This window comes from Heterodontus francisci, chromosome 19 (genome assembly GCF_036365525.1).
Source record: "Heterodontus francisci isolate sHetFra1 chromosome 19, sHetFra1.hap1, whole genome shotgun sequence".
In the NCBI taxonomy this organism is placed as follows: domain Eukaryota; kingdom Metazoa; phylum Chordata; class Chondrichthyes; order Heterodontiformes; family Heterodontidae; genus Heterodontus; species Heterodontus francisci.
In genome coordinates, this window is record NC_090389.1 from 91,046,976 (window position 1) to 91,072,772 (window position 25,797).

General features: G+C 48.3%; 1 protein-coding gene across 1 annotated transcript in view; it reads left to right on the forward strand.

The window, feature by feature from the left end:
* The first annotated feature begins 5,491 nt into the window (after positions 1-5,491).
* Positions 5,492-25,797, forward strand: part of LOC137380301 (sodium- and chloride-dependent creatine transporter 1-like) — a 303,113-nt gene continuing 282,807 nt past the window's right edge. Inside the window, exons 1-2 of the mRNA XM_068052212.1 lie at positions 5,492-5,780; positions 24,812-25,057. Coding sequence (XP_067908313.1) covers positions 5,750-5,780; positions 24,812-25,057 — 277 coding nt within the window. The 5' untranslated portion in view covers positions 5,492-5,749. The remainder of the gene's footprint in view (positions 5,781-24,811; positions 25,058-25,797) is intronic.

Sequence of the window (25,797 nt, forward strand, 5' to 3'; positions counted from 1 at the left end):
CAAGACCGGGGAGAGAGGACAGCCCTGTCTGACTCCAGATTGCATCGGGAAACTTTCTGATTCCCACCCATTGATTGAAACGGCACTACTGATGTTTGTGTAGAGCAGTTTGATCCAATTGCAGATTCCCTCCCCAAACCCCATTTTGGAAAGCACGTCCATCATGTAGGTGTGCAATATCCTGTCAAAAGCCTTCTACTGGTCCACACTCCTGTCCCGTACATAGGCAATCATAGCATGAGACTATCAGAGATCTTCCTGCCGGGTACAGTGCAGGTCTGAAATAAAAACAAGAAATGCTGGAAATACTCAGGTCTGGCAGCATCTGTGGAGAGAGAAGCAGAGGTCAGTGACCCTTCAGAACAGTACAGGTCTGTCTGGTCAGGGTGAATCACCAACTCCAGAACAGACTTGACCCGACTGGTGATGACTTTGGACGGAATCTTGTAGTCAACATTAAGCAGTGAGATAGTCCGCCAATTTCTGATTTCCGTCCTCTCCCCCTTCTGCTTGTAGATGAGGGTGATGATGCCTTTCCTCATGGACTCTGACATGCTGCCGGCCAGGAGCATACTCTCGTATACTTCCAGCAGGTCCGGGCCGACCCAGTCCCACAGGACCGAGTACAACTCAACCGGTAAGCCATCGCTTCCGGGAGTTTTACTCATCTCGAAGGACTTGACGACCTTTGTCAGCTCGTCCAGGGTTAACGGCTTGTCCAGTCTCTCCCTCGTGCTGTCATCTAAGACAGATTACAATGTCCAGGGACAGTTTCTCTCTCTCACACACGGCGGGTTACAGTGTCGCAGGGACGGTGTCTCTTTCTCTCACCCACAGTGGTTTACAGTGTCCCAGGGACAGTGTCTCATATCAGTAACCTAGATGAAGGGACCCAATGCACGATAGCTAAGTTTGCTGATGACACAAAGGGCGGCACAGTGGCGCAGTGGTTAGCACCGCAGCCTCACAGCTCCAGCGACCCGGGTTCAATTTTGGGTACTGCCTGTGTGGAGTTTGCAAGTTCTCCCTGTGTCTGCGTGGGTTTCCTCCGGGTGCTCCGGTTTCCTCCCACATGCCAAAGACTTGCAGGTTGATAGGTAAATTGGCCATTATAAATTGCCCCTAGTGTAGGTAGGTGGTAGGGAAATATAGGGACAGGTGGGGATGTGGTAGGAATATGGGATTAGTGTAGGATTAGTATAAATGGGTGGTTGATGGTCGGCACAGACTCGGTGGGCCGAAGGGCCTGTTTCAGTGCTGTATCTCTAAAACTAAAACCTCTGTGATAGATGACAGGAAGGACTGGGAGGCTCTGCTGTCTGTGGGCTTCACGTCATACAGCCCAGCATAAAAGGAATTGCTGATCCTTAGTATGTCAGACTGCGAAGACGTTACCGAGCCATCCTCTTCCTTCAGGCTGCTGATAACAGAGCTCTCTCTGTGTACCTTTTGGAAGAAGTAATGCGAGCACGTCTCATCCTGCTCAATGGAGTGGACTCTGAACTGGAAGATGATCTTGGAGACCTCCATGGCAAAGAACGAGGCCTGCTGGCTCTTCACCTCTTGGAGATCCTCCTTGACCTCGACCCCCATTGACTGCAGCCAGAGCAGATTTTGCATACTTTTCTGGAGTCGGGACATTTCCCTCTGTCTCTCTCTCACCCTCTGAACACCTTTGAAGATAAAGAACCTCTTGATGTTCTCCTTGATCGCCTCCCACCAGTGCACTGGAGACTCAAAGAGGGGTTTCATGGTTCTCCAACCTTTATAATCCCTTTTGAGTTCCTCAATGTTCTCTGGGGTTAGCAGTGTAGCATTGAGCTTCCATGTCCCCTGCCAACCCGCTGGTCATCCTGTAAGTGACAGTCGGCCAGTAAGAGGCAGTGGTCGGAGAAGAACACCGGCTTGACGTCGGTGGATCTGACCGTGACAGCACAAACAGGAAGTCAATCCTGGAACGGGCAGACCCGTCTGATCTTGACCATGTGTATCTGCGCTGCGCTCCGTCTGCAGGTTTGCTGAAGACGTCGTGCAGTTTGGCATCTTTAACTGTTTCTATCAGGAATCTGGACGTAGCGTCCAGTTTGCTGTCATCACTGCCGGATCGTCCAGCCGCATCGATGATGCAGTTGAAGTCACCGCCTAGGATGACCGGCCTGGACATCACCAACAGCAGTGGGAGCTGCTGGAAGACGGTCAGCCGTTCGCTGCATTGTACCGGGGTGTACACTGATCAACTGGAGCAGAGCATTGTTGTACATTACATCTGCTACGAGGAGGCGACCGCCCACCACCTCCTTAACCTCAGAGATGGTGAAGTTACCTCCCCGCAGCAGAATACCCAGGCTGGAGGAATGGGAATCATTACCCCCTGACCAGATTGATTGTCCGTGTGACCACCATCGCGACCACTGCCTGTAGGTGCTGAGGTGTGGTATTCCACACTCCTGCAGAAACAACAGGTCGGCTTTGACCTTGGCGAGGTAGTCCAAGGTCGAAACACATTGTGTAGTGGATTTAATGCGATGCATGTTAATCAAAGCAATCTTTATACCCAATTTAAAGTTGGGTGTTGCTTCCCACACAGGGTGTCCTTGCTAATCCCAGTCCTTGGGTATGTTTCTGCATATCCATAGTGTACACAAGCTGTTTCACATTCGTTGGGTTCAGAAACCCCTCCTGGTTACTCATGGTAGTTTTGTTCTGCTGGGGTGACATCAGGGGGGGATCTTGTAGGCAGCAGGGCTTGGTCCTCTGCTGGTGGTATCTTTCCCCTCTGTCCCTCCTCAAAGACATAACTGCTCCCGGCTTCCCGGAACTGGAGTGTGGCAGACACTTTGTTGCTCTCGCTCTCCCGGAGCTGGGGTGCTCTGGACATCTCGCTGGGTTCAGCGTTTTGGGTTTGGGGCGCACTGGGCCCATCACAGCTTCCAGTGCCCCGGAGCTGGGGGGCTTTATCTTCCAGCTCCTTTGAGTTCTGCCGCTCCTTTTGTAGGTGTTGTCGTTCCGGCCCTTCCTCGTCCAATGAGGAGGAGCTGCCATAGTCTGTCTCAGACGGGAGCCTCCTCCTGCCACTGGTTTGGGTGGTGACCTGTTCCTTTTTTGGAGGTTTCTTCTTTGTGGTTTTCCTTTGTACCACTTGCCACTGACCTGTTTGTCTATCTGCTGCCTCCTCCTCTATTGATTCTGTCTGTAGAGGAGGAGTTTCTGGGCACGGGGTAGGTGTTGGGTCACTGGTTGCAGCTGCCTCCCCTTTCTTCGCCTCCTCAGATAGACTTTCCTCACTGCAGGGAGGGTTGCTTGTCTCCCTCCCAGCACCAGATGCGTTCACCGTTCCTTCTCCTGGCCTTTCCTTGGACCATGCCGCCTGAGCATAACTGAGGCAGTGTTTGGGGCAGGTTTTGTAGAGGTGGCCTGCCTCTCCGCACACGTTGCAGCACTTACTCTGTTTACAGTCCTTGGTCTGGTGGCCTTCCTTCTTGCAGTTCTTGCAGACGACTGTGCTGCAGTTAGCCGCCACATGACCAGATTTGCCACAGGTACGACAAACTCTGGGCTGCCCCGCATAGACTAAGAAGCCTCGACTTCCCCGATAGTGAAACTGGAGGGGGGATGGATGATGGCTCCATTGGCATTGACCTTCAAGGTCACCTTGACCTGCCACTTGCTGGTCCAAATCCCAAATGGGTCCTTGGCATCAGTGCTGCTGCCGACCACCTCGACGTACCTGGTGAGGAAGGTGAGTACATCCACGACAGGAACATGGGGGTTGTAGAGGTGAATCGTCACCACCCGGTCACGTTGTGACGGCAGTGTGAAGAGCGGCTCCGCTGTGAGGATGGACAGCGGTGCCTGGTTTTCCTTCTCCTTGAACACCTTCAGGAACTTGCTGCACCGCCACATTCTTGAACGTCACGTTCTGCAGGCAGAAGATGTCCACAGGTTGGAATCCACAGCAATCAATAAGGATTTTCTTAATGAAGAAGGTACAGTGAACAGGTGCACCTCCTTCCTTGTCCTTCACCACCACCACCGGACAGTGTTACGCACTCCCTGGCCTGAAGCTCTAGAATTGGTTGAAGCCATTTTACTCAAAACTTACCTGGAACAGGATCAAAGGCCACAGATCATGGTTTCTCGCCTGCCAGGCTGTGTGCGCACTGGAGATAACAAAGCCTTTGAATGCAGGAAATACACAGCAGGTCAGGGAATTCTCAAAACGTTAATGCACTTTTGTTGCTCCTTTTGTGGTTATTCTGTCTCAGGCTGGAAATATTCCTGGAGGTTTCATCATATAATATCCCACCTCACATCGCACCCTTCCCCCTGCCGCACCCCCCACCCCATACTCTGCTGCCATTGGTTGCCCAACATGGCCATCCTCACCTTCCCACGGCCAATCTGAAAGCAAACAGGCACTTTGTCATCTGATTGGTTGATTCAGGTGTCATTTTTTCTTGTCCGCCTTTTCTACCCCTTCTGCAATATTTTATAATTCATAAACAAAAGTTTGCAAGAAAGTGGCAAGAATACAACATTTCTTAACTTCCCGATGATTTTTCTCTCAGGTTTTTTGCTCCCAGCAGCTTCCTGGAGATTAATCTGCAATTGCTGGAGACTCCAGGGCAATCCTGGTGAGTTGGTAACCCCCTATTTAAGGGAAAGCTGGATAAACACATGAGGGAGAAAGGAACAGACGGATATGGTGATAGGGGGAGATGAAGTAGGGTGGGAGGAGGCTCTTGGGGAGCATAAACACTAGCATGGAGCAGTCGGGCTGAATGGCCTGTTTCTGTTCGGTAAAAGTGGCAAAAGGACCAGAGGGGGAGATGAGGAGAATTGTTTTTTACACAGTGAGTTGTTGTGATCTGGAACGCGCTGCCTGAAAGGGCGGTGGAAGCAGATTCGAGAGTAACTTTCAAAAGGGAATTGGAGAAATACTCGAATGAGAAAATTTGCAGGGTCATGGGGAAAGGGGAGTGGTTATTTGGATAGCCCCTTCAAAGAGCCAGCACAGGCACAGTGGGCTGAATGGCTATCAGAATCTCTGGTCCTATGTAATTCTATGTAATCTTTCTCAATCAGACATCTGCTGTACATTTCTGGTATTTAGGATTTTTATTACATGCAATCATCAATTTCACCAACATCTTCAAGTTTTAAAATAGAGCAAAAAATCTTATTTTGTTATTTTGGATTTGAGCTTTAAAATCTGAGGTGTTTATCTTATGTTTGCAGCTCTTATTCTGGTCTAATCGCTTTATTCTGCAGTCTAATTGTTGTGCCTTATTCCTGGCTGCTTTTATGTTGTATTATTAGGCCTGTCGGTCAGGAATTGCTTCTGCTATTGTTAGGAACCTTCTTAGCATTTCATTGTCAGCTGCATAGCCCCAGTCAACAGCAGCGACAGACTGCAAGTTCCAGAGTGCAGCAGAAGCCAATGAGGTGTCTGGTGGGTGTATCTCAGCCTGAGCTGTTGTATGAAAGCTTGTGCGTGTGTGTGTGTGAGATTGCAGGACAGTGTCTGATGGAGAACAGGAAGCAAGGGAGCTCCAGTGCCAGCTCCAGTACTCGTTCAGCTCTGCAGCTCCTGGGTGCCACTCTCGCTGTGTCGAGCATTCCCTCTCACCCCAGAGTCCAGCTTCGATGAGATTCTTTAGGCTCACCTTCAAGTGTTTTGTGGATTGCTTCTGAAATAGTCCAACCTGCTGCCTTTGTGTTTAAATCATCTCAGACCCATCTTTGCAACATGTTATCAGCCCCAAAACAGCTTCATTCAGGTAGGTGTTTTACAGAGATTGTCTGTGCTCAGCACTGGCGTCACATCAGCAGATTCTCACCCTCACTTCAGGATGAGCTTTTATTTATTTGACAAAGGAATACAATGGAGCAACATTTTATACAGCCTCTCTAAATATATCTGTGTTTATTTTCATTTAGTTAATGAACAGCATTTTTTCAGAGTGCGAGGGAGCGCTGTTGTTCCGATTGTTTGATTGCTGTTAAGGTTTGTGGTCATGAGAATGAAGTCCCTGTTTTATATAGTGTGGTTCTGTAGAACATGAAACATAAGAGCGGGTGAGTGCAACGGGGATGGTAAAGAGCTGACAGTAAGCTCATCTTCTGCAAGGTGCTAATAAATGCAGTGAAACCATACCACATGGTGAATTAAAATTGAAAAAAACCAGCATAACTGAAAGTTTCACCTGTCTGAAAATGATTGCATTTCATTATTTCACAAAGCTAGTGTGTTAATGGTGTGAATGTTGCAGCAATCTGTACTGGTCTGGTTGATCTGAATCACTTTCTAATATGTGGAAATGTGGGTAGTTTTTCCCTCACCCCTGCCCTTTGATACCCTCTATTTGCCCACTTACCTGCCCTGTTACACCCTCTGTTTGCCCCTCTCACCTGCCCCATACACCCTCTGTTTGCCCCTCTCACCTGCCCCATACACCCTCTGTTTGCTCCTCTCACCTGCCCCATACACCCTCTGTTAATGCAGCTCCTTGTGTTTTCACCTTTTCACCACGCACTCTCTGAAACCCGACAGCTGCATCAACCTATAGACCATGCCAACAATTCACTGATCACTGGGCTTTCATGCACTGTCTTCTCTTGTTTCCCCTCCCCCACTCCCCGCACATTTCTTTTCATCCCTTCTTGCCTTCCCAGCCTCACTATAGCCACGGAGCTGATTTCTGACTCTCCTGCTGAGGGAGCATCAGTTGGTGATGCAATTTTCCTTCGCGGTAATTCGACAAAAAAAATGTCTGTGGAAAAAGAAGTCAGGATGCAGCTGGAGGGTTTGTCTCCCATCAGGTCTTGATAACTCGGTTATTTGGGTACAAGTGGAGCCCTCAGCTGGAATACTGTATGCAGTTCAAGCTCCGAGACATCAAAGTGAAAGCAATTGTTCAGAGCAGGTTCAAGGGACAAAGAGCAAAGTTGATTCCAGGACTGCAAATGGTCCAATTTCAAAGTGGATGCATGAATAGAGAGACCTGGGGGTTTACATACTCAAATCATTAAAGGTGGTGGGACAAATGAAGAAGGTGGTTTACAAATGTTTACAGAATCCTGACCTGTATAAATAGAGGCATGGAGTACAAAAGCAAGTTAGTTATGATAAACCTTTATAAATACTGGTCAGGCCCCAGCTAGAGTATTGTGTTCAATTCTGGGCATAACACTTTAGGAAGGAGGTCAAAGCCTTGGAGAGAGTGCGGAGAAGGAATTCATAGTGGGATTGTTCGACTTAGAGCTGAACAGGTTAAAGGGAGATTTAATAGAGGTGTTCAAAATTATGAAGGGATTTCATACAGTAAATAAGGAGAAACTGTTTCCAGTGGCAGGAGGGTCAGTAAGCAGAGGACACAGATGTCAGATAATTGGCGAAAGAACCAGAACAAACTAAATTTGCTGATGACACAAAGATAGGTAGGAAAGTAACTTGTGAAGAGGACATAAAGAGGCTACAAAGGGATATAGATAGGTTAAGTGAGTGGGCAAATATCTGGCAAATGGAGTGTAATGTGCGAAAGTGTGAGATTGTTCATTTCAGCAAGAAGAATAAAAAAGAAGCATATTATCTAAATGGTGAGAGATTGCAGAGCTCTGAGATGCAGAGGGATCTGGGTGTCCTAGTGCATAAATCACAAAAGGTTAGTATGCAGGTACAGCAAGCAATTAGGAAAGCTAATAGAATGTTATTGTTTATCGCGAGGGGAATTGAATACAAAAGTAGGGAGGTTATGCTTCAGTTATACAGGGCAATGGTGAGACCACATCTGGAGTACCGTGTACAGTAATGGTCTCCTTATGTAGGAAGGATGTAAATGCGTTGGAACAGTTCAGAGAAGGTTTACTAGACTAATACCTGGAATGGGGGGTTGTCATATGAGGAAAGATTGGACAGACTAGGCTTGTATCCACTGGAATTTAGAAGAGTAAGAGGCGACTTGATTGAAACATATAAGATCCTGAGGGGTCTTGACAGGGTGGATGTGGAAAGGATGTTTCCCCTTGTGGGAGAATCTCGAACTAGGGGTCACTGTTTAAAAATAAGGGGTCGCCCATTTAAGACAGAGATGAGGAGAAATGTTTTCTCTCAGAGGGTCGTGAGTCTTTCGAATTCTCTTCCTCAAAAGGCAGTGGAAGCAGAGTCTTTGAATATTTTTAAGGCAGAGTTAGATAGATTCTTGAGAAGCAAGGGGGTGACAAGTTATCGGGGCAGGCAGGAATGTAGAGTTGAGGTTACAATCAGATCAGCCATGATCTTATTGAATGGCGGAACAGGCTCAATACTGATGATTTTTGTTGGGTCTCAGTTTGACCAGCTCCATTATGATCATACTGGGCACAGCACAAAAAAGCTCTAAATTTACCAAGAATTGGGAATGAGTTTGATAAACTCATCAAGACAAACCACAGGGTGACCAGTGTGAGAAGAGGAACGCAGGGGCAGTTGTGGAAGTCTCCTGAGTTTCAGCTGAGATACAACGTTTGTATAATAGCATGTTTCCTTCTACAGTTAATCCCAGTACTGTACCTGTCCTGGGAGTGTTTGATGGGGACAGTGTAGAGGGAGCTTTACTCTGTATCTAACCCCGTTTTTTTTTTATAAGGTGGCCTTAATACCCCAGGTCCCTTTTATATATTTTATGTCTAGAGTGCCTTTATTCCTCAGACCCTCGGACCCCCTTTATATACATTTTTTAAAAATAACTTTATTAAAAACAGTTAAATAAACCAAAAACCCAAATTAAAGTGCCAAGCTCAGCGTCGACAATGCACTCCAGACCCTGCGGTGGCAGTCCCATGCAATAGACTTTTTAGTAGGTTCACGGACTCCCTGGCCGCCTGTACGTTCCTTGGACTGGACGAGTCCATGTTCCAAGTATATATGGAGTGTGCGAGTTTGATGCCCCTGTTTGAGTATCTGAAGGGGCTGCTCCTCAAGTTCTGGCTGCGCTCCAGTCCCACGCTCCTGATCTTTGGGCACCCGGTGCGGAGGGGCGTGGGCCGGGAGGAGGTTCTCCTCGTCGGTCTGCTCCTGGGCCTGGCCAAGGTGGCAATTCACTGGTCCAGGCTGCGGGCCGTCGGGGGGTCCGTCCTCCCTGGTTGCCTGCCCCTCTTCCGCGGTTACGTTCACGCCCGGGTGTCCCTAGAGAAGGAACATGCGGTGTCCGCCGGTACGCTTGAGGCCTTCCGCGACCGGTGGGCATCGCAGGGACTGGAGTGCATTGTCGACGTCGAGAATGTATCTAACCCCCGTGCTGTACCTGTCCTGGGAGTGTTTACTGGGACACTGGAAGTGGGAACATGCTGTATTCCCAGTGTCTTCATTTCGATAAACTCAGTGGCCTGTGATGATTTTCACTCTCTTAATAATTTTCCTGGTTTGTGTCTGTTGTTTGCCCTGAGATCAGGAGCTGAGCACTGAGGAGTGTCGAGATTCAAATGCTCATCTCAGTGTCACTGCGCATTGGTATTGCCAACATTTTCACAGCAATTTAATTCTCAATGTGACATTCGGAGTAATATCTATTGCTAGAAACATTTCCCTTTGCAGACGTCAGTGCCTGACGTGGGTTGATGTGTCTTGCGGTGTTTTCCCTCCTCTTCCAATGATTCTGCTTGCTTGATTTAGATTTTATTCAGGGCAAACCTTTACCTTCAGTCTCTCACAGTCTCTCCACTGTGATTTTTCTCCCTCTGCTCCTGATGCTGTTGTGTTTGGAAATGATGGGTTAGTTGATATTGATAGTCGGGACAGTCAGTCTAGGGGAGCCAGGTCACAAGTCAGTGTCAGAGTGTAGATGTCAAGGAGCAGTTAGGTCAGTAAGGAAAATGGGTTTGGATTCAGGCCTAGCTATAGGCTGTGAATTCTACAGACATACGAACATACGAATTAGGACAGGAGTAGGCCACTCGGCCCCTCAAGCCTGCTCGGCCATTCAATAAGTTCACAGCTGAACTGATTACTCCACATTCCCGTCTACCCCCAATAACCTTTTACCCCCTTGCTCATCAAGAATCTATCTACCTCTGCCTTAAAAATATTCAATGTCTCTGCTTCCACCCCCTTCTGAGGAGGAGAATTCCAAAGACTCACGACCCTCTGACTGCAGAAATGAATGCACAGAAACAATCTTCCAGCAGATTCATAAAGCAGGGCCTGGAATTTGCTGAAAGATTACTGCAGTTACATGGATTGATTGGAGAAGTTGGGACTATTCTGCTTAGAGAAGAGAAGGTTCAGACGAGATTCGATAGAGGTGTTCAAAATCATGAGGGGTCTGGACAGAGTAGATAGAGAGAATCTGTTCCACTGGTGGAAGGGTCGAGAACCAGAGGACACCGATTTAAGGTGAATGGCAAAAGAACCAGAAGCGACATGAGGAAAGCCGCTTTACACAGTGGGTGTTTAGGATCTGGAATGCACTGTCTGAGAGTGTGGTGGAGGTTGTTTCAGTGAGTGTTTAGGATCTGGAATGCACTGTCTGAGAGTGTGGTGGAGGCAGGTTCAGTGAGTGTTTAGGATCTGGAATGCACTGTCTGAGAGTGTGGTGGAGGCAGGTTCAGTGAGTGTTTAGGATCTGGAATGCACTGTCTGAGAGTGTGGTGGTGGCAGTTTCAGTGAGTGTTTAGGATCGGGAATGCACTGTCTGAGGGTGTGGTGGAGGCAGGTTCAGTGAGTGTTTAGGATCTGGAATGCAATGTCTGAGAGTGTGGTGGAGGCAGGTTCAGTGAGTGTTTAGGATCTGGAATACACTGTCTGAGAGTGTGGTGGAGGCAGGTTCAGTGAGTGTTTAGGATCTGGAATGCACTGTCTGAGAGTGTGGTGGAGGCAGGTTCAGTGAGTGTTTAGGATCTGGAATACACTGTCTGAGAGTGCGGTGGAGGCAGGTTCAGTGAGTGTTTAGGATCTGGAATACACTGTCTGAGAGTGCGGTGGAGGCAGGTTCAGTGAGTGTTTAGGATCTGGAATACACTGTCTGAGAGTGCGGTGGAGGCAGGTTCAGTGAGTGTTTAGGATTTGGAATGCACTGTCTGAGAGTGCGGTGGAGGCAGGTTCAGTGAGTGTTTAGGATCTGGAATGCACTGTCTGAGAGTGTGGTGGAGGTTGTTTCAGTGAGTGTTTAGGATCTGGAATGCACTGTCCGAGAGTGTGGTGGAGGCAGGTTCAGTGAGTGTTTAGGATCTGGAATGCACTGTCTGAGAGTGTGGTGGAGGTTGTTTCAGTGAGTGTTTAGGATCTGGAATGCACTGTCCGAGAGTGTGGTGGAGGTTGTTTCAGTGAGTGTTTAGGATCTGGAATGCACTGTCCGAGAGTGTGGTGGAGGCAGGTTCAGTGAGTGTTTAGGATCTGGAATGCACTGTCTGAGAGTGTGGTGGAGGCAGGTTCAGTGAGTGTTTAGGATCTTGAATGCACTGTCTGAGAGTGTGGTGGAGGCAGGTTCAGTGAGTGTTTAGGATCTGGAATGCACTGTCTGAGAGTGTGGTGGAGGCAGGTTCAGTGGGTGTTTAGGATCTGGAATGCACTGTCTGAGAGTGTGGTGGAGGCAGGTACAGTGAGTGTTTAGGATTTGGAATGCACTGTCTGAGAGTGTGGTGGAGGCAGGTACAGTGAGTGTTTAGGATTTGGAATGCACTGTCTGAGAGTGTGGTGGAGGCAGGTTCAGTGAGTGTTTAGGATCTGGAATGCACTGTCTGAGAGTGTGGTGGAGGCAGGTTCTGTGAGTGTTTAGGATCGGGAATGCACTGTCTGACAGTGCGGTGGAGGCAGGTTCAGTGAGTGTTTAGGATTTGGAATGCACTGTCTGAGAGTGTGGTGGAGGCAGGTTCAGTGAGTGTTTAGGATTTGGAATGCACTGTCTGAGAGTGTGGTGGAGGCAGGTTCAGTGAGTGTTTAGGATTTGGAATGCACTGTCTGAGAGTGTGGTGGAGGCAGGTTCAGTGAATGTTTAGGAACTGGAATGCACTGTCTGAGAGTGTGGTGGAGGCAGGTTCTGTGAGTGTTTAGGATCGGGAATGCACTGTCTGAGAGTGTGGTGGAAGCAGGTTCAGTGAGTGTTTAGGATCTGGAATGCACTGTCTGAGAGTGTGGTGGAGGTTGTTTCAGTGAGTGTTTAGGATCTGGAATGCACTGTCTGAGAGTGTGGTGGAGGCAGGTTCAGTGAGTGTTTAGGATCTGGAATACACTGTCTGAGAGTGCGGTGGAGGCAGGTTCAGTGAGTGTTTAGGATCTGGAATACACTGTCTGAGAGTGCGGTGGAGGCAGGTTCAGTGAGTGTTTAGGATTTGGAATGCACTGTCTGAGAGTGCGGTGGAGGCAGGTTCAGTGAGTGTTTAGGATCTGGAATGCACTGTCTGAGAGTGTGGTGGAGGTTGTTTCAGTGAGTGTTTAGGATCTGGAATGCACTGTCCGAGAGTGTGGTGGAGGCAGGTTCAGTGAGTGTTTAGGATCTGGAATGCACTGTCTGAGAGTGTGGTGGAGGCAGGTTCAGTGAGTGTTTAGGATCTGGAATGCACTGTCTGGGAGTGTGGTGGAGGCAGGTTCAGTGAGTGTTTAGGATCTGGAATGCACTGTCCGAGAGTGTGGTGGAGGCAGGTTCAGTGAGTGTTTAGGATTTGGAATGCACTGTCTGAGAGTGTGGTGGAGGCAGGTTCAGTGAGTGTTTAGGATCTGGAATGCACTGTCTGAGAGTGTGGTGGAGGCAGGTTCAGTGAGTGTTTAGGATCTGGAATGCACTGTCTGAGAGTGTGGTGGAGGCAGGTTCTGTGAGTGTTTAGGATCTGGAATGCACTGTCTGAGAGTGTGGTGGAGGCAGGTTCAGTGAGTGTTTAGGATCTGGAATGCACTGTCTGAGAGTGTGGTGGAGGCAGGTTCAGTGAGTGTTTAGGATCTGGAATGCACTGTCTGAGAGTGTGGTGGAGGTTGTTTCAGTGAGTGTTTAGGATCTGGAATGCACTGTCTGAGAGTGTGGTGGAGGCAGGTTCAGTGAGTGTTTAGGATCTGGAATGCACTGTCTGGGAGTGTGGTGGAGGCAGGTTCTGTGAGTGTTTAGGATCTGGAATGCACTGTCTGAGAGTGTGGTGGAGGCAGGTTCTGTGAGTGTTTAGGATCTGGAATGCACTGTCTGAGGGTGTGGTGGAGGCAGGTTCAGTGAGTGTTTAGGATCTGGAATGCACTGTCTGGGAGTGTGGTGGAGGCAGGTTCTGTGAGTGTTTAGGATCTGGAATGCACTGTCTGAGAGTGTGGTGGAGGCAGGTTCTGTGAGTGTTTAGGATCTGGAATGCACTGTCTGAGAGTGTGGTGGAGGCAGGTTCTGTGAGTGTTTAGGATCTGGAATGCACTGTGAGAGTGTGGTGGAGGCAGGTTCTGTGAGTGTTTAGGATCTGGAATGCACTGTCTGAGAGTGTGGTGGAGGCAGGTTCAGTGAGTGTTTAGGATCTGGAATGCACTGTCTGAGAGTGTGGTGGAGGTTGTTTCAGTGAGTGTTTAGGATCTGGAATGCACTGTCTGGGAGTGTGGTGGAGGCAGGTTCTGTGAGTGTTTAGGATCTGGAATGCACTGTCTGAGAGTGTGGTGGAGGTTGTTTCAGTGAGTGTTTAGGATCTGGAATGCACTGTCTGAGAGTGTGGTGGAGGCAGGTTCAGTGAGTGTTTAGGATCTGGAATGCACTGTCTGGGAGTGTGGTGGAGGCAGGTTCAGTGAGTGTTTAGGATCTGGAATGCACTGTCTGAGAGTGTGGTGGAGGCAGGTTCAGTGAGTGTTTAGGATCTGGAATGCACTGTCTGGGAGTGTGGTGGAGGCAGGATCAGTGAGTGTTTAGGATCTGGAATGCACTGTCTGAGAGTGTGGTGGAGGCAGGTTCAGTGAGTGTTTAGGATCTGGAATGCACTGTCTGGGAGTGTGGTGGAGGCAGGTTCAGTGAGTGTTTAGGATCTGGAATGCACTGTCTGAGAGTGCGGTGGAGGCAGGTTCTGTGAGTGTTTAGGATCTGGAATGCACTGTCTGAGAGTGTGGTGGAGGCAGGTTCTGTGAGTGTTTAGGATCTGGAATGCACTGTCTGAGAGTGCGGTGGAGGCAGGTTCTGTGAGTGTTTAGGATCTGGAATGCACTGTCTGAGAGTGCGGTGGAGGCAGTTTAAGTGAGTGTTTAGGATCTGGAATGCACTGCCTGAGAGTGTGGTGGAGGCAGGTTCAGTGAGTGTTTAGGATCTGGAATGCACTGTCTGAGAGTGTGGTGGAGGCAGGTTCAGTGAGTGTTTAGGATTTGGAATGCACTGTCTGAGAGTGTGGTGGAGGCAGGTTCAGTGAGTGTTTAGGATTTGGAATGCACTGTCTGAGAGTGTGGTGGAGGCAGGTTCAGTGTGTGTTTAGGATCTGGAATGTACTGTCTGAGAGTGTGGTGGAGGCAGGTTCAGTGAGTGTTTAGGATCGGGAATGCACTGTCTGAGAGTGCGGTGGAGGCAGGTACAGTGAGTGTTTAGGATCTGGAATGCACTGTCTGAGAGTGTGGTGGAGGCAGGTTCAGTGAGTGTTTAGGATCTGGAATGCACTGTCTGAGAGTGTGGTGGAGGCAGGTTCAGTGGTTGTTTAGGATCTGGAATGCACTGTCTGGGAGTGTGGTGGAGGCAGGTTCTGTGAGTGTTTAGGATTTGGAATGCACTGTCTGAGAGTGTGGTGGAGGCAGGTACAGTGAGTGTTTAGGATCTGGAATGCACTGTCTGAGAGTGTGGTGGAGGCAGGTTCAGTGAGTGTTTAGGATCTGGAATGCACTGTCTGGGAGTGTGGTGGAAGCAGGTTCAGTGAGTGTTTAGGATCTGGAATGCACTGTCTGGGAGTGTGGTGGAGGCAGGTTCTGTGAGTGTTTAGGATCTGGAATGCACTGTCTGAGAGTGTGGTGGAGGCAGGTTCAGTGAGTGTTTAGGATTTGGAATGCACTGTCTGAGAGTGTGGTGGAGGCAGGTTCTGTGAGTGTTTAGGATCGGGAATGCACTGTCTGAGAGTGCGGTGGAGGCAGGTACAGTGAGTGTTTAGGATCTGGAATGCACTGTCTGAGAGTGTGGTGGAGGCAGGTTCAGTGGGTGTTTAGGATCTGGAATGCACTGTCTGGGAGTGTGGTGGAAGCAGGTTCAGTGAGTGTTTAGGATCTGGAATGCACTGTCTGGGAGTGTGGTGGAAGCAGGTTCAGTGAGTGTTTAGGATCTGGAATGCACTGTCTGGGAGTGTGGTGGAAGCAGGTTCAGTGAGTGTTTAGGATCTGGAATGCACTGTCTGAGAGTGTGGTGGAGGCAGGTTCAGTGTGTGTTTAGGATCTGGAATGCACTGTCTGGGAGTGTGGTGGAGGCAGGTTCAGTGAGTGTTTAGGATCTGGAATGCACTGTCTGGGAGTGTGGTGGAGGGAGATTCAATCATGGCTTTCAAAAGAGAATTGGATAATTATCTGAAGAGAAAACATTTGCAGGGCTGGAGGGAAAAGGCAGGAGAGTGGGACTAGGTGAGTTGCTCTTGCAGAGAGCCAGCACAGACACGACGGGCCGAGTGGCCTCCTGTGCTGTAACCATTCAATGATTCTACATCTACTCAATATACAGAACGTGGCACACTCATTGTATGTCACAGAGAAACTCTGGCCTGCGATGCCGTATTTCTGGCCTGAGAGCAGCAGGGTAGATAGACAGAGGCCATGTCATATCTCTCAGGGAAAGAACATCAAAGGCTGTAATATTCCCAGGAAATGAGATGTTCTAATGCACATGCATTGTGGTACTGAGCACCAAACAGCAGGAAAGGCTCACAGCTAAATCGCTCTGAATTGCTGCATTATGTTATAGAGCACCTCCACTCTTTACACGGGTTCAATATGAGAGAACGAGAGAAGTGGGAGAGAGAATTGAAGAGAAAGAGAAGCACAGGAGGGCCAGAATTGAAGCAGGAGAGAGAAATGAAGGGAGCCAGAGACAGGTGAAGAGAGAAAAGTGATGAAAAAAGAGAAGCTGAAGAAGAACAAGGAGAAATTGAAGATGTTGGGGCTGTCGTGCTTCAAGGAGTTGGATGTGTGGAAGAGATTGGGGCTTCCGTTTAACAATGATTCTTCCTGCTGTGCTAATCTTTCTCTGTGCACTCACTGAGACACAGACGTGCTGCTTCAGGATCCTCCTGAGTCCCGTGTGCTCTCTCTCACCTAACTTTGTAATTTCTTTTCCTTTTAAACTTAAAGTACCCTCGAAAAGACTGGAGGTGCTCTATAAAATAATGCAGCCATTCAGACAAATTTGACTATGGGTCTGATATCTCCCATCCCGTACACATCTGAGAAATGATCCTATCTAGATGAAAGATTCAGCATTCAAACCCTGAAAAAGAGCATTGCTTTGGTGAAATGTTAGTGCCTGGAATCTGACATGGAGCTGTTGGATCTGCCTCAACCAATTCTTCCATCGTCATTTTTAATTCACTCTCGGGATGTGGGCGTCAGTGGCTCGGCCAGCGTTAATTGTCCCCTAATTTCCCTTGTGAAGCTGGTGGTGAGCTGCCTTCTTGAACACTGGCACTGGTTTTAATACAAACTGAAGCTGTTGCTTCAGAGGGTCAGTTAAGACTCAATCATGTTGGTGTGGGACTGGAGTCACATATAGGCCCTGACTGGGTAAGGACAGCAGGAATCCTTCCCTGTACCATCTGACTCAATAGTGAAAATGTTACTGCTGTCCAAACTGAGTGCCAATAGTATTTTTACACGTAATGCTGTATGACAGGCAGTTAACACTGAAAATGCCCATCATAGCAGCAGCTGCATGTGTGACATGTACTGCAGATATATGTTGATACTTGTGTCATGTATTATCCCAATGAGGTGTCTGGCTGGGGTCTGTGTGATGTATATTTTAGAAAAGGTTACAAACCAATCAGTACTTTTAATATACTACCGATAGTGAGAGAGGGGCCAAGCAAGTTCTCCAAATGACAAAGACAAATAAAAGCGATGATCATTAATGAAAAGGGGTGGATAAAGCAAGTCCGCCAGTATTGGAAGGGGAAGAATTTAATTGAGGTTTTGAATGGGACCCTGTGTCAGACACAGCAATGAGAGAGTCCATGCACTGAAGCTTTTTGCTTCATCAGCCGCTCTGTAACTCACCATTCTCAGGTTTATTCCTCATTGCTGTTGATTCATTTTCGAGCACTGTGTCTCTGGTGTGGGTTTTTCACTCTCACTGCCTGCTGTCAGCACCAAGGAATGCTCTCAACTGCTGATTGCAGGAATCCATTGACCAACTACACATCCTGTTCCCCAATCCCTAGAGAGAGAGAGAAACGGAGGGAGGGAGAGGAAGAGAAATAGAGAAAGAGAGGGAAGCAGAGAGGGGGAGAGAAGGAGAGAAACAGGGAGGAAGTGAGGGAGAGACAGAGGAAGAGAAATACAGAGAGGGAGAAAACACAGCAAGAGAGAGAAAATTAGAGAGAGAGAGGGCGTGAAAGATGGGGAGAGAGAGATGAATTGGGAGAGAGAGAGCGAGATGGGGGAGGGAGAGTGAAATTTTGGAACTCTGCAATCCCAGCAGAATCTTTGCCCTGATTTAAAATATTTTTGGAAGTCAAATCTAACTCGGCAGCTTTTTAAATCTGTAACAGCTCTCATCAGGGGAAGGTCGTCCATCATTTTCAGTGTTCTGAATGAATTAGGTCAAGAACCCAATACTTTCCTGGCTTTCTGGACTGGAAATCAGTGTTTCCTGTTCACCTGTTGAGACAATAAAGCCTCTTGTTTCTGCTGTGTTCTGATTTCTGTCCTGTAACCTCAAACCTCCTGGAAATAGGATACGTTGTGTATCTGTGTGTGTCTGTGTCCGTGTGCATGTGCGTCTGTGTCTATGTGTGTCTGTGTCTCTCTCTATCTGTGTGTGTCTCTGTGCCTCTGTGTCACTGTCTGTGTCACTGTGTGTGTCACTGTGTGTCTCTCTGTGTGTCTCTCTCTGTGTGTCTCTCTCTCTGTGTCTCTGTGTGTCTGTGTGTGTGTGCCCGTGTCTCTGTGTGCCCGTGTCTCTGTGTGTCTGTGTCTCTGTGTGTCTGTGTCTCTCTGTGTTTGTATGTCTGTGTCTCTGTGTGTGTGTCTCTGTGTCTCTGTGTCTGTGTGTGTGTGTGTGTGTGTGTGTGTGTCTGTGTGTCTGTGTCTCTGTGTGCCTGTGTGTGTGTGTCTCTGTGGCTCTGTGTCTGTCTGTGTCTGTGTCTCTGTGTGTGTGTCTGTGTCTCTATGTGTCTGTGTCTCTCTGTGTTTGTATGTCTGTGTCTCTGTGTCTGTCTGTCTGTGTCTGTGTGTGTGTGTGTCTGTGTCTCTGTGTCTCTATGTGTCTGTGTCTCTCTGTGTTTGTATGTCTGTGTCTCTGTGTGTATTGACTGTGAGATTTACAATGACAGGACAGTGAGGCTGAGGCGCTTTGCTTTGTTCTCACAGTTTGACATTGCGGCTCTCCCTGCACAGCACAGTTACTCTGACACACACGTATCGGCTCTGATATTAGCAGAGGTGGGTGTGATGCCAGCCTACTGCATGTGACCGACACTGCGGAGCTGTAATTTATACTGCACACTCATCAGTTTTAATCTCTCAGCCGGTAACCGGGAGAATGAGGAGCAACTACACAGCTGAATCTGTGACCCCGCGCTGTGACCCCGCGCTGTGACCCCGCGCTGTGACTGTGTGATACAATGAGGGAAGAAGGTGCTTTTGCAGCACTGCCTGTGGGCCGGGAGGAGCAGGAATACGCCCCCTGCCTTGGATCCCTAAACCTCCCGCAATCTCCCTCCCCACAACTTCTTCCTCCCGGCTCCTCCCCGTCCTCACAGAGGTCTGTTACTGCAGGCTCCTCTGTCCAACTGCCTCTCACTCTGACTGGCAAGCAGGCAGGAAACAGATAAATTCCTGCAAGTTCCCCTCCAAGCCACACACCATCCTGACTTGGAACTATATCACCGTTCCTTCACTGTCGCTGAGTCAAAATCCTGGAACTCCCTTCCTAACAGCACTGTGGGTGTACCTACCTCACATGGACTGCAGTGGTTCAAGAAGGCAGCTCACCACCACCTTCTCAAGGGTAATTAGGGATGGGCAATAAATGCTGGCCTGGCCAGTGACGCCCACATCCCATGAATGAATAAAAGAAAATTCAGCAGCCCCTCCACCTTCCCCGTATTTCCTGATATCCTGGCTACTACAAATCTCCCCCATTCTCTCCTTGTCTTCTCATAAATATCAGAGCCGGTGTCTCTACCAAGTATTAACTCCTCCAGGTATGAGTCATGCGGCCTACATGCAAGGTTTCGCTGTGGTATGGGACTGCACCAAGCATGAAAGGACTGGGAGAGACGGTGAGATATAACAGGATCTCAGAGCTTGGGTTTTAAGGTCCTGTACATTATAGGATGGGGTGAAACTTTCAACAGATTTGCAAAGCTGCAGTATGAGATTGAAGAAAGTGCAATGACTCTTCACTTCAATATAGTGAAGATACACAGAGGAGAGAGTGTGAAAACAAATATTAACTAAACAGAGTGGCAGGAAGTACTGCGATGGAGAAAGAGGACGGTGGCATGGACTGAGATAGCAATCACCTGGAAGGAAATGTGCTTTTGTATCCTTGCCGGAAAGGCAGGATTATATCAGTTTTGAAATTTCCGCAGCAGCTTTTTGAGAAAGAGAGGGAGTGCTGCACTGTCGGAGGGCCAGTACTGTGGGAGTGCTGCACTGTCGGAAGGCAAGTACTGAGGGAGTGCTGCACTGTCGGAAGGCAAGTACTGAGGGAGTGCTGCACTGTCGGAGGGTCAGTACTAAGGGAGAGCTGCACTGTCGGAGGGTCAGTACTGAGGGCGCGCCGCACTGTCGGAGGGTCAGTCCTGAGGGAGTGCTGCACTGTCGGAGGGTCAGTTCTGTGGGAGTGCTGCACTGTCGGAGTGTCAGTACTGAGGGAGTGCTGCACTGTCGGAGTGTCAGTACTGAGGGAGTGCTGCACTGTCGGAGTGTCAGTACTGAGGGAGTGCTGCACTGTCGGAGTGTCAGTACTGAGGGAGTGCTGCACTGTCGGAGGGTCAGTCCTGAGGGAGTGCTGCACTGACGAGCGTCAGTACTGAGGGAGTGCTGCACTGTCGGAGGGTCAGTACCGGGGGGGTTCTGCACTGTCGGAGGGTCAGTACTGAAGGAGTACTGCACTGACGAGGGTCAGTCCTGAGGGAGTGCTGCACTGACGAGGGTCAGTCCTGAGGGAGTGCTGCACTGTCAGAAGGTCAGTCCTGAGGGAGTACTGAACTGTCGGAGGGTCAGTTCTGAGGGAGTGCTGCACTGTCGGAGGGTCAGTTCTGAGTGAGTGCTGCACTGTCGGAGGGTCAGTACCGGGGGTTTGCTGCACTGTCGGAGGGTCAGTACTGAGGGAGTGCTGCACTGTCGGAGGGTCAGTACTGAGGGAGTGCTGCACTGTCGGAGGGTCAGTACTGAGGGAGTGCTGCACTGTCAGAAGGTCAGTACTGAGGGAGTGCTGCACTGTCAGAAGGTCAGTACTGAGGGAGTGCTGCACTGTCTTTTGGATGGGATGTGTAACCAAGTCCCCTCTCCAGAACATCAGGGGAGGTCTCCCTGGTTTCCCGGGGCCAATATTTGTCCCTCAATCAACATCATAGAAACAGATTATCTGGTCACTATCATATTTCTGTTTGTGGGATCTTGCTGAGCGCAAATTGACTGCCACATTTCCTGCATTGCCAACAGTGACTACACTTGCAAAGTACTTCATCGGCTTTGAGACGTCTGGTGATTGTGAAAGGTGATGGAGAATTGCAACTCTTTCTTTAAGCACCCTATAAAATCCTTTGGTTATCTTAAACACCTCGATTAGTTCACCCATTAACCTTTTATATTCAAGGACATACAAGTCTAATCTGTAGAATTTGGCTGTATAATTTAACCCTTTCAGTCTTAAGGGGATACAGGAGCAGAGTGAGTGAATGTGGAAAATAGGTGCGAATGGCACAAAGGATGTAATCTGTTGTCTTGGAAATGAGGCCTTTGAGCAGCAGAGGCTGAATTTCAATGCTCTGGCAGTGAATTTGGGACCATCATTACTGAATGAGTTACAGAATTTAATTTTGGCCTCATGTGTAAACTAAAATAACAGGACCCGTTTCATTCTTAACGGTTTTAGATATTATACTTTTCCAGGAGATATCAAGAGGTTGCGCTGGGCATTCTGGCCATAGAGACCTGATTACAAAATGGCCACCCTAGCAACGCTAAGGGGCAATGGAAGCCAATTAACGTGATTTGTGTTTGAGAAAGAGTTGCTGTGAGTGGGATGTTTTCTCTTGACACTGATTGTTCAGGCAGTGCCTAACATTCAAATATGTTCCGGTTTGAGTGATTTTAATTAAAATGTACAGTTACTTCAGGCAGTAGCACCTGCTGGTTTTAGCTGGTTTTGCTAAACCGACCTGGGATTTCTGCTCACAGGAGGTAAGTGCCAGTAACAGTAAGCGGCCTCTTGGTTGCTATGGCTTTAATTATTGAGGCGTTTACTTATATTAACTTGAATAGCATCAGAACTTGCTGTGATTTGCATTCTCACTTACCAGGCACATATGGCCTTATACTTTTCCTCATCTAGTTTTTTTCCTCTTGGGTTACACATTGAGTCTGAGTGTTTGGATGTTTTGCTGCTGTATCTGGTAGAGAGCCAGAAGTTTTTAGTGGTTTCCTTGATTGTAAAATCCTTCCATACTTCCTCCAATTCTGGCCTCTTGAACATCCCCGATTTTAATCGCTCCACAATTGGTGGCTGTGCCTTCAGCTGCCTGGGCCCCAAGCTCTGGAATTCCCTCCCTAAACCTCGCCACCTCTCTACCATACTCTCCTCCTTTAAGACCCCCCCCGAAAACCTACCTCTTTGACCAAGCTTTTAGTCAATATCTCCTCCTTTGGCTCAATAAGCACCCTTGGAATGCTTTTCTACATTAAGAGTGCTATGTAAAAAAAAGTAGTTGTTGTACAATATGGAGACAACTCTCTCCAATTCCTTCATCACCCCTCCCACCACCCTTACACAACATAAACTGGTCCCTCACCCATTCTCAGACGGTGAATGCCGAGTGAAATGGTCCTGTCAGCTCCCCATCACACTGGGTCCAAGTGCACCTCGAACACCATCTGAAGACAAGTCTCATCATCCAACAATGGAAGTTGAGTGTCCATCATTGTGCCGTTGCAGTTTGTAACTCTCATCGAGTGACATTCAGCCAGCAGGGGTCTGACATTGTTATTCATTCCGCTAATATTCAGACTCCATGGAGTTCTCCTATTTTAGGCAGTACTCTCCACATTAGGAATGCTTGGTCATTTATTGAGACATCCTGGCTGGAGGGCTGAGGTACATGGCACAAGAGGTTGTAAAGTGTGGGAGAGAGGACAAAGTAAATCTAGAAACAATGATCAGGCTGCATTTATTCTCCATGCCTTGTTACAATTCAGTGATTTGCTCGGCCTCTACAGAGGGCAGTTAAGAGACAACCACATTGCAGTGAGTATAGGGTCACTTGTCGGCCAGACCAGGTAAGGACAGCCGATTTCCTTCCCTAAAGGACATGAGTGAACCAGATGGGGTTTTAAGGCAATCCGACAGCTTCATGATCACTTTGACTGAGACCAGCATTTTATTTCCAGATTTTTAAAAAACTGAATTCAAATTCTCAAACTGCCCACGGTGGCATTTGAACTCACATTCCCCCAGATGTTTAGCCCAATAAAATAATCATTGCACCATCATAGCCCATTGTAAAAGCCCATAGATTTCCGAGGAAAGCAGGACTGAGGGAGGTGAGGAGTTTAGCCGTTCTTGGATGGAAAGTCTGAGGTGATGTTGTTGATGCATCTCGATGATCCTGCAGTCAGGAGCAGTGTGTGCAGGGGACAGAATCTGGAGCTTCGACAGGTTGTAGAGCAGTAAACAGGTGGTGGCATGGGAGAGGCTGGAACTGTTTTGTAATGTATTTTTTTACAGATTTTATGAATAAAGTATATTTTGGAAAAAAAAAACTGTAGCCAGAAAATATTTGTTTGCTGTAAAATGTACAGGGCATGTAAAATGAAATGGAAGGGTTTGATTTAATTTGATTTAGAGATACAGCCCTGAAACAGGCCCTTCGGCCCACCGAGTCTGTGCCGACCATTAACCACCCATTTATACTAATCCTACACTAATCCCATATTCCTACCACATCATCACCTGTCTCTATATTCCCGTACCACCTACCTATACTAGGGGCAATTTATAATGGCCAATTTACCTATCGACCTGCAAGTCTTTTGGCTGTGGGAGGAAACCGGAGTTCCCGGCGAAAACCCACGCAGACACAGGGAGAACTTGCAAACTCCACACAGGCAGTACCCGGAATTGAACCCGGGTCGCTGGAGCTGTGAGGCTGCGGTGCTAACCACTGCGCCACTGTGCCACCCACTAGTTGTGAGTTGTGAGGCAACTCACTCCTGTATTGAAGGAAACTGATCTCCTTTGCACTCTTTGTATTGTTTGACTTGGTGCCGTTTGGAACTGTTTTGTAAAGTATTTTTTACAGATTTTTATGAATAAGGTATATTTTGGAAATAAAAATAAAGCATGGGAGGGGTTGGAGAGAGAACGGGGTGGGACTGCCTGGCGTGAAGACACGGGTCCTAAAGACCTGCTCAAGTCTCAAAAAAAACCCAACCCGAACCTGACGGAACCACATCGGACCCGAGCCCGACCCAGCCCGAGTCCCTCCATTTTCCCCCCTGAGCCTGACCCAGCTCGACCTGACCCAACCCGAGCCCGATCCTACCACCGGAATGTTCCCTTCACTTACCTTCCGACTCTCAATCTGCAGGAAGCTGCAGCATGAGCGTGATGACGTCAAAGAGACACTCACAGCACAGACTCAGAGTTTCAATCTTTGACGTCCTGGACTCCCAGCTCAGGTAGGTTTTTCAACTTTTACACACTCCATTCCAGCAAAATGCAAGACTTGCTGTGTGTGTCCGACCCGGTCCTGGACCAACCCCAGCACGAAAGCTGGACCAGGAGGAGTGACCCGACCCAAATCCGACACATGTCGTTGGGTCCCATCGGGTTCGGGTTGGGTAGCAGGCCTTTAACGGGTCCCCGTTAATGACAGTCTAATGAGTTTTGTTCACTACTCTTGGGTAAGCTGGCTGTTTGTCTTTCAACCCTGGACACGTAGGACAGGAGGAAGAATACTGAGGGAGTGCTGCACTGTCGGAGAGTCAATACTGAGGGAGTGCTGCACTGTCGGAGGGTCAGTACTGAGGGAGTGCTGCACTGTCAGAGGGTCAGTACTGAGAGAATGCTGCACTGCCGGAGGGTCAGTACTGAGAGAATGCTGCACTGCTGGAGGTGCTGTCTTTTGGATGACATGTTAAATTTAGGTCCCATCTGCCCACTCAGGTGGATGTCAAAGTCCCCATTGTACATTTGGATTAAGAGCAGGGGGTGGGGGCATGTTTTCCCTGTGACCAATATTTATCCCTCAACCAATGTCACAAAAATGCAGATTAACTGGTCATAATGACATTGCTGCTTCTGGGATCTTGCTGTGTACACATTGGAGGCTGCATTTCCTACATTACAACAGTGACGACACTTCAAAAGTACTTCATTGGCTGTTAAGCACTTTGGAACATCCTGAGGTTGTGAAAGGTGCTATAGAAATGCAAGTTCTTTCTTTATCTTCTCTTCATTGCCTGATTGTGTCTGTTTTCTAGGTGGAGATGACTGTCCCCGTGCCCCTGAAACAGAAAGTGCTGATCTGGCTGGTGACCCAGAGTCTGTTCATGAAGATAAATCAGTATTGACTCCTCTTGTTGTCACAAATGGTTGTGTCAAGGATCCGCTAGCGGAACGTGAAACCTGGACCCGTCAGATGGACTTCATCATGTCATGTGTGGGGTTTGCGGTAGGACTGGGCAACGTTTGGCGATTTCCCTACCTGTGTTATAAAAATGGAGGTGGTGAGTATGATGTTAAAACTGAGACACTACCAATTCTATCGAAATCCCAATTTTGTGCAGTGGGAATCCGATTATTCACACGTGAGAGGGTGCAGAGGAGATTTACGAGGATGTTACCAAGAATGGAGAATTTTAACTATGGGGAAAGTTTGCATCGGCTGAGGTTGTTCTCTTTGGAACAGAGGAGGCTGAGGGGAGATTTAATTCAAGTGCATAAAATTATGAGGAGCCTAGATAGAGTGGATAGGAAGGACCAATATCCCTGAGCAGAGAGGCTAATAACCAGGGGACAGAGATTTAAAGTAATTGGTAGAAGGATTAGAGGGGAGTTGTGGAGGAATTTTTTCACCCAGAGGGTGGTGGGGGTCTGGAACTCACTGTCTGAAAGGGTGGTAGAGACAGAAACCCTCATTTTATTTAAAAAAATAAACACTTGAATATGCACTTGAGATGCTGTAGGCTACAGGCCAGGCACTGGAAGGTGGGATTAGGCTGATAGCCGCTTTGCAGCTAGCACTGACACGATGGGCCAAGTAGCCTCCTTCTGTGCTGTAGATCTGTCTCTGTTTCTGTGTTTCATTATCCCTTGGTATTAATCCACAATAAATCATGGAGAACTAGAATTACGCAGCGTGATTCTGGGATATCTGCACAGAACAGGATGATTCCCGGTTACACCTCTTCCCAAAGGCACCAGAATTACCCTCAGTGCCACAGTGTGGACGACAACCAATGATTGG